This window comes from Vigna umbellata, chromosome 5, assembly GCF_029865625.1.
Source record: "Vigna umbellata cultivar VRB3 chromosome 5, Vumbellata_1.0, whole genome shotgun sequence".
Classification (NCBI taxonomy): Eukaryota; Viridiplantae; Streptophyta; class Magnoliopsida; order Fabales; family Fabaceae; genus Vigna; species Vigna umbellata.
The window spans coordinates 3219397-3228782 of NC_142169.1; the positions used below are offsets into that span (position 1 = coordinate 3219397).

Consider the following 9386-nt stretch of genomic DNA (forward strand, 5'->3'; position numbering starts at 1 on the left):
TAATCGTGTGTTTTATTGTAAGTTGATTAGATGTGCTTCAACTTTTTTTAAGGTGAGTGTTTTGACAAGGGTTTTTTTTCAAAACTCTCCCTTGAGTAATCGCTTGAAAGGTGCGATAGGGGTTCACTTGGGTGAACGCTCCCTTGACCGACCTGTTGAAGGGTGCGATTGGGTTCACTTTTGTGAACGCTCCCTTGACCGACCATTGAAACGTGAAAAAATTGTTCATTTCGGTGAACGCTCCCTTGACTAATCGTTGAAGGGTACAATATGGGGTTTACTTAGGTGAACACTCCTTTGATCAACCTGTTGAAGGATGTGGTAGGGGTTCACTTGGGTGAACACTCCTTTGATCGACCTATTGAAGGGTGGAATAGGGGTTCACTTGGGTGAACACTCCCTTGACCGACCTGTTGAAGGGTGTGGTAAGGGTTCACTTGGGTGAACACTCCCTTGATCGATTGCTATAGGGTACGATAGTGGTTTACATAGGTGAACACCCGCTTAACCGACCTATTGAAGGGTGTTGTAAGGGTTCACTTGAGTGAACGTTGCCTTGATCGACTTGTTAAAGGGTGCGGTAGGGGTTCATTGGGGTGGGCGCTCCCTTGACTGACCTATTTATGGTGTAGTACGGGTTCACTTGGATGAGCACTCCCTTGATCGATCACTTGATCGCCTCGGTATGTCAAGAAGGTAAGGCCAAAAGGGTGAGGTTGAGCTTTCAAGAATGAAGTCGACAGATAATATGAGACCAAGAGGTCAAGACGTAGACGAGGTCGAATGACCGAGTTGTTGAAGCTAAGAGATGTTGAGATGATGAAGCCGAATGAGGCTATGTTGAGGTTGAATGACAAAGACGCAGATGAGGTCGATCGATCAAGCTGTCAAGATTGAAAAGTCGACAGGTTGAGGCCGAAAGAGGCCAAAGATGCAGATTAGGTCAATTGGCCAAGCTGTCAAGATTGAGGTTTTTGCACCAAACTAGGCATATTTGCCTTCAATATTACCAAAATGGGCAAATTCAACCGAAATTACGAAAATGGGGAAGTCATGGGGGGCCCAAACGACTTCAATTGAAGAAGTCGTGCCCCCCTGCACGACTTCACATTGTGCATTTGTATAGTGTTGAAGTCGTGCACCCCAAAAAGGACTTCTGGGTGCTGTAATCGATTACATTGTAATGGTAATCGATTACAGAGTGTGGTTATCGTGACACCCCTACACGACTTCAATTCAGTAGGCCAAATACGTACTGGTAATCGATTACGACACTTCTGTAATCGATTACCAGTGTGTTATTTGTGCAAGAACCACTCTGGTAAGCGATTACAAGGTTGTTGTAATCGATTACCAGTGTGTTTTTGGTAGCTTTTTGAAAATTTGGAAGTTAATTAAGTGTATTGATATGAATTTGTGTAAGCACACATTATTGTTGATTACATTGTGATGTATTGTTATGTATTGGAAGAGTTTTTTAATTTATGTAAATCATAAGACAAAATCATAAGACAAAATCATAAGATAAAATGATAAATGAAATTTGTAGTATTTTATTGAATGAAAAATGCATTGCAAAAGGAAGAAGCTTAAATTAAAAGAAAAGGACACTACAAATTCAAAAGCATCTAGGAAGATGATCCACCATGTAGACCAAAATGACGACGCATATAGTCAATGTCGTGCTCCACATGCTCAACTCGAGCATCAATAGTATCGAAGCGGTCACCCATGTTCAGCTCCAATTGTTCAAATCTTGCATTCATGCTTTCATTGAGTGTATTGAAGCTGTCTCCAACAAATTTTCGGAGATCGTTTATCCCCCTCATGACGTCATGAAATGAACTAGTTTGTTGTTGAAGACGTGGTTGTGGTTGTAGTTGAGGAGGTGGTTGATTTTGATGTTGATGTGGAGGAGGAGAATTTCTGCGAACCCATCTGTTGTCAGCATTTTGGGTCAATCCAAATGATTGTATCACTCCTCCTGATATTGTGCAATGCCTACTAGGTGGGACAAATATTTCATCCTCCAGTGGAACTTCAAAATGTTCTAGGATGCGGGTGACCAAAGTTGGATATGGTAAAGGAGCACCTGGCCTCAAAGCCTTCTTCATCCTATGTCGGATGAGATGGGTCCAGTTTATCTGCTTTGCCGTCATTATTATCCACATTATCAGAAGATCTTCCTCGGTTGCTTGTGCAAAGTTAGAAACACGTGGAAACAAAACACGACATATAGCATAATGTAATACTCTAGCCTCAGCTGTCATATTGCCGGCTAGAATTCTAGTGGTAGGAGGATTGTGTGGCAAACAAATGAATTGTCTAACAACGTCTATATTGTATTCATCGGCCCAATCCTCAAATAATTTTCCCTCAAACTTCAACCCAACAGAGGGAAGGTTGGCTATGGAAGCAAAAATGCTGGGTTTGATAATAATTTGCACATTGTTCACCTCAGTTTTCATTGTTCCATTTTCAGAAAATTTGAGGTTACTATAAAACACACGTACCAAATCAGGATAATAACGCGCAACATCGCAGCAAAATTCATCCAATCCCAAATTTTTGAGCATTCCAAAAAATTCAAAACTATGACTTTCAAAATATTCGTCATCTAGGTATTTTGGCTCAATGATTTGATGGTCTTTATATAGTGAGAAATACCTTTGGGCTAGTGCAGGAGTTGAAAATTGAAGATTTTGGTGTGGAGCAGTCGGTGACGGTGGTGGTGAGGGCGAAGGTGAGTTTTCTGCGGGGGAAGGTTAACGGCGGCAACATCCCCCAGCTGTAGAAGATGACCCCCCTTAGTCTTTGCCTCTTTGAAGATTCCGCCATTTCAAATTCCAATCGGTGCAAATTGAAGAGAATTGAAAGGGGAGTTGAAAAATGGTGTTTTGAAGTGAAAATTGTGGAAGAAAAGTTGATTTTTGAGGTTGGAGAGGAGGGGAAACCGTGGGGAGGCGCTGCTACTGGAGTGAGAGTGGTTTGAGTTCGTAAGGAGAGATAAAAAGGTGAATATATAGGCTAGGGTAGGGCTTGTAATCGATTACAGAGTTTTTGTAATCGATTACAAGAGTGCACTGGTAATCGATTACACAAACCCTGTAATCGATTACCAGCGTCTCTGGTAATGGATTACAACAAATCCTGTAATCACTTACATGGTGTAACTGGTAATCGATTACAGGCTTTCTGTAAGCGATTACTAGTGTGTGGAGGATCAAATTTTGATTTATTCTTTGCTTTAGTATTGATTGAATGCATGATATTTTAAAATTGATTTATGTATAAAGTTGTTTTGACACGATGTGCAATAATAACGTCAAAGGATAACACTTTATAATGAAATAAATCTTATTGATTAATTAAGATATTATAGACAAATTACATAATTATAAATAAAGATCTCAACAAATCTATCTATGTCCTGCAGTCCCACACGTTGGTCTTCGTCGTTGTCGTTGTCCTCGCCTTTGTTGTTGTTGTTGTTGTAGTGTGGGACTCTGCGTGTGTTGGTCTTCATCCGTGGGATGAGTTTCATTGGACTGCTGAAGGTTTTGGAAATCATATGTCGGTCGATACACGTTATGTGACGATGAAGCGTGTTGGCATGAAGATGGTGGAGTCGTTGTCGAGGTTCCAAAATAATTGGAAGGACCTCCAATAAAAGATAATGGACCTCCACTGAACGGTGTTGAAGGTGGAATGGCGAAATAAGAGGTCTCAACCCCAGGATATGTTGATTTCGGTGGGATGTGTTGTTGGAACCTTGAATTCAGATGTGGACGTTGATAGTTGACATGGTTAGAGGCAGACCTTTGTGGATCATGATACGGTGGTGATGCGTGGAATGCAGATGGCGGTTGAAACTGTTGTTCGTGGTCCATCTCATACTGCCAAATACAATGTGTGATATGAAGAACGCAATAGAATAAGACTTTCATAATTTAAATGGTGCGGATATTGTAGTACCTCTTCGTCGGTTGAATCTTCTATGACAACAATATAGCAGATTGTATGATTTATATACCATTGCATGTACTCGGATTCATCTCGCAAGTGACCATTTTTTTTTTGGAAAGGAATACCATTGAATACACGATTATGCTGGTCATTCCATAATGCAATCCACTGTCCATGGTGTTCCTGCCAATTCCAATCAGCGCATCCTCTCATATCCTGTTTATGTTCCTCATCTAGATTCATCGGTGGATGGGGTACATTTTGTCGAAATCCAAATTGACGCATGACACGGTCTGATTGTTGGTATTCTACAACAGAGAAACATATTAGAGGCACAACTACCCGACAAGTCGGGGCCACTTCGACTGGAATGATTTGAGCAAGGAGATCACGTCTGTACGGTGTCCATATAAACTGAAGTATTGAAGATATTAAAGATAGTAGTAATTAAGCCAAATGTTAACATAATTTGTACAAGGTTTAATAGCCAATTTAGTCCCCACTTTGGTTGAAAAATCTCAATTTAGTCCCTCGTTATAAAAGTGTTTTACATTAGTCCTAACTTTTAAAATAGTGGGTCAGATTGGTCCCTTTCGTTAAATATAAGTTAACGAAATTAATGGATGATGATGTGACACAGCTTAAAGCTGATGTGTTAGATTGGTCCCTCGTTAGCTTTAAGTTGTGTCACATCATCATCCATTAATTTTGTTAACTTATATTTAACAGAAAGGACCAATCTGACCCACTATTTTAAAAGTTAGGACTAATTCAAAACACTTTTATAACGAGGGACTAAATTGAGATTTTTCAACCAAAGTGAGGACTAAATTGGCTATTAAACCTTTGTACAACAATATTAAGTTCAGAGGTGAAAAATACCTGTCTAGGTGATAGGTCGTCTAACTTTTGACGAAATTGTTTCACAGTTGTTGTGTCATGATGTATTGACTGTGTTGTGCGACACCATCTTTTCACCAGTGGAAAAACTGCACCAGAAGATATGTCGTCTTCTGTGACTTCAAGTAATTGTGGTGAAATACATGTTATTCGTTCCCATGCCCAGCATTGTAACAAGATCATGCACCCTCCGATATTCTCTTGGTCAGCCCTAGTGCCATGATCAAGGGCACGATACAAGCAGGAAAGCATTGCGGATCCCCAGCTATACTGTGAAACGTTCTGCAGGTCCGCCAAAAGGGGAAGATACATCAAATGCACCATGCTTGCAGATGTGTCTGGCATCATGATGTTGCCAATTATCATCAACATATACGCTCTAGCGTATTGTTCAATAACCTGATCGGTGACATCATGAGGCAAATGGCGAAAAGTGTTATTCAGCCAAGACAACTTTATTCTGTTACCCCTGACATTGTTCTCAGGAGGAACATCTCCTAGTAGTTGATGACAAAACACTGTTAGAGGACCACTACTAATGCCAGTGACCACATGTCCTTCAATGGGAAGCCCTAGTTGTAATGCAACGTCTTCCAATGTTATAGTACTTTCACCAAGAGGCAAGTGGAAAGTATGAGTCTCGACTCTCCACCTCTCAACCAAAGCAGTCACTAGGTGGTGATTTATTTCCATTGTTGATGCTTTCAAAATATGGATAAACCCTGCTGCGTGTAAAATATTCATGATTCTTTCATCAAGTTCGTTAACATGCTTTGCTATCCAAATTGCATGTCTTCGAGGGCAAATAACTCGTTCGTTGCCTTCCCAAATTGACTTGACAATGTGTTTATCTTGTAGACGTAGAAGGGACATATCAACGGGAAGTTGACGGGCAGAAGCCATATTGAATTTTCTGGGTGAAACTGGGATATCTAAGCAATGACAAAGGGTTAAGTGCTTTGGCTATTGGAACTCACAATTGAAAAGGGTAGACGGTGGGAGAAATGAAATGACCCTCCACATATTTAACTACAACCATTGATGCCCAAAGAATCTTCAAAGTCACGTGGTTGAGGACATGGAAATTACAATTCAAACTTTGTAATGAGCGGTCTTCATGAAAGAATCTTCAAACCTGCAAATATTAAAGGGAGGCATGTGATTGAATAGGAGGTTATAGGACGAATCTTGAATGTGAAATCTGCACCAAATTTAGGCATGCAAATGAATAGGAAAGTTGAATAGCATGACTAATGTTGGTGGTCAGAGGCTAAGGTGCAGAGTGCATGTGTAGAAGGTCATCACACCTACCACCTCATTTTAATGAATTGCAATAAATATTTTTTCCATAAAATAAAATGTAAAAATATGTAATGAATTTTAATAAATAAAATGTATTTAATGAATTTTATTGAATTGTAATATTGAAGCATTTTATTAGAGTTAAAAAATAATTTTTTAAATTGTGAAAATTTTAGAAATAGGATTTTAAATAAAAAAAATGAAAAAAGGGAAGTTGTGGGGAGGGGGAACGACTTCAATAGGTGAAGTCGTGTACCCCCTACAAGACTTCAACCATTGAAGTCGTGTAGGGGGTACACGACTTCACCTATTGAAATCGTGCCCCCTCCCCACAACTTCCCTTTTTTCATTTTTTTTATTTAAATCCTAGTTGTGAAATTTTCCTATTTCAGATTTTAATTATTTCTAAAATATATTATTTTTATACATCTAAATACTACATTATTTATTTTTTAACAACAATAAAACAAATTATTTTCTCAATATGTATAAGTAATAAAAAAAAACGTGTGATAAAAAGCTTATGATATCAGACCACACTGCAAATGACTTTATACGGAATGAAATAAATGTAATACTATACATACGTTATAATTGCATGGAAGTCTATATACATATATAACAGTGCTATATTGACAGTGCTATATTATTGTTCAGTACTTCTATTTTAGACCGTAACACCCACTTATCAGTACTTCCTATTTTAGACCGTAACAACCAGTTACCAGTTATCAAAAGTAACCTTCCCCTCCCCACAACTTCTATATATATCTATATATCAGTCTTTAACAAATCCATCTTACATAGTCTTTAACAATATGGCATCAGGGAACTTTCCAGCATCTTCATCATCGCAATTCATCGACGAACAACCTTTGATATTAGATAACGTCGATGACTTCAGCACCGATGATGAATTAGACAACATACTTGAAGATGACAACAACGACGACCACATCACACAATCATCTGCACATGTCGTTGCAGAGTTGAATGAACGTATGCAGTTCCAGTCAAAGGACAAAACTATTGCTGCAATCAAACATTATCACATAACCAACGGTTACAAATACACCGTCGTTGAATCGAAGCCCAACATTTATGTTATTCGTTGTGTGGAATATCACAACGGTTGTCAATGGCGTTTGAGGGCAGCTTATAGCAAAGTCCGTAAATATTGGGAAATCAAAAATATAGACGGACAACATTCGTGTTTCTCAACAATACTATCTGAAGATCATACAAATCTTGATAGTACTCACATTGCCGCGATCATATCAAATTCAATCCGGACAAACCCATCCATTCCAATCAAGAGTTTGATTGCAGATATTAAAGGTCGATTCGGATATTCTGTGTCATATAGAAAAGCTTGGATCGCTAAACAAAAGGCTCTTGCTATGGAGTTTGGAGACTGGGAGGACTCTTATAACCACATGCCGAGGTGGTTGCATGCCATCAAGGAAGCAAACCCAGGTACAATTTTACAATGCACTGGTTCTCCAGTGCAGATTGATGGACAAACCGACAATAATTGCTATATTATGGAAAGAGTTTTCTGGTCTTTCGGTCCTTGCATACAAGGATTCAAATACTGTAAACCCATTCTCCAAGTTGATGGTACATTTCTAACGGGTAAATATCATGGAACTTTGCTCACCGCCATAGCTCAAGATGGCAATAGAAATCTTTTCCCATTGGCCTTTGCCATTGTAGAAGGTGAGACAAAGGAGGCCTTGATATGGTTCTTTCAACTACTTCGAGAACATGTTTGCCATCAACAAAATATTTACATCATCATTGACATAGGAAAGGGTATCCTATCGGCCTTGAGATCGGAAGAAGTTGGTTGGGAACAAGATGGTTTGAACTCTGTTTATTGCATACGTCATCTAGCATCCAACTTCAACAACAGATTCAAAAATCACGACCTCAAAAAACAATTCATCAATTTAGGTACTACTACAAACATTCTTCATACATTTTTACTTTTATAATTTTGTTAACATTATTCTTTAATTTATTTATTCATTACATCATTACAGCTTACGAGGTCAAGCAACCAACTGTGACGGCAAAACTTGCTGCATTGAGAAACCAATACCCACAACAAGTTGATTGGATAGATAAAATCCCATTACAAAAATGGTCTCAGGCTTTTGATGGAGGGAGAAGATATGGACATATGACGACTAATCTTGCTGAGTGCACCAACTCCATTTTAAAGGGAGCACGTTCATTACCAATATGTGCTCTCATCAGAACAACATTTGAGAGGACACAATCATGGTTTGTTGAACGCGGATTAAAGGCGAACTGTATGCTACAAGCAGGACACCAATTTCCTGAACAAATCGCCGACATCATTAGGAAAAATCAACAACAATCCGCATTTTGTCATGTTCATCGCTACAACCGTGAAAATTCTGAATTTGATGTTCAGGAAATTTCAACACCTCACCACTATCGCCCTGTTCCACTTTCCTACAAGGTCAGCCTAAATGAATGGTGGTGTGATTGTGGTCACTTCCAGGCTACTCGTCTCCCATGTCATCATGTCATTGCTGTTTGTTCATTTTCGCATATCCCACTAACCCAAGTAATCGATCCAGTGTACAGTCTTAACAACATTTTCAAGGCATACGAAGTACAATTTCACCCAATCTAAAATCAAGATTATTGGTCTGTGTATACAGGTCCAAACTTCATATCAGATCCTAAAATGCGACGCAAGGCATCCGGAAGACCATCTACAAATAGGCTTCATAATGAAATGGATCAATCCAATCCAGATAAGCCAAAAAAATGCTTTTACTACCGCAACGAAGGGCATCATAGGGGAAATTGTCCCTTTCGTCATTAGTTTTTTCTTAATCTTACCCAATTGTAATCAAATCCATTATTGATATATTACTATTAATCGATTACAAGTACATTGTAATCGCTTACCAGAGTGGTTCTTGGACCACAAACACACTGGTAATCGATTACAGAAGTGTCGTACTCGATTACCAGTATGTTTTCTGCCTACTCACTTGAAGTCGTGCAGGGGGGTCACGATTTCAACACTCTGTAATCAATTACCAGTACATTGTAATCGATTACAGCACCCAGAAGTCATTTTTGGGGTGCACGACTTCAACACTGAACACATGAATAGTGTGAAGTCGTGTAGGGGGGGGCACGCCTTCTTCATTTGAAGTCGTTTTGGCCCCCCA

At 39.2% G+C, this 9386-nt stretch overlaps 1 protein-coding gene across 1 annotated transcript; it reads left to right on the top strand.

Annotated features, from left to right (window-relative positions):
- The first annotated feature begins 6986 nt into the window (after positions 1–6986).
- Positions 6987–9031, top strand: LOC148197532 (uncharacterized). The gene is made up of 3 exons (XM_088114976.1): positions 6987–8031; positions 8214–8738; positions 8865–9031. The coding sequence occupies exons 1-3, from the start codon at positions 6987–6989 to the stop codon at positions 9029–9031; spliced, it is 1737 nt and encodes a 578-aa protein (XP_087971102.1).
- The last annotated feature ends 355 nt before the right edge of the window (positions 9032–9386 follow it).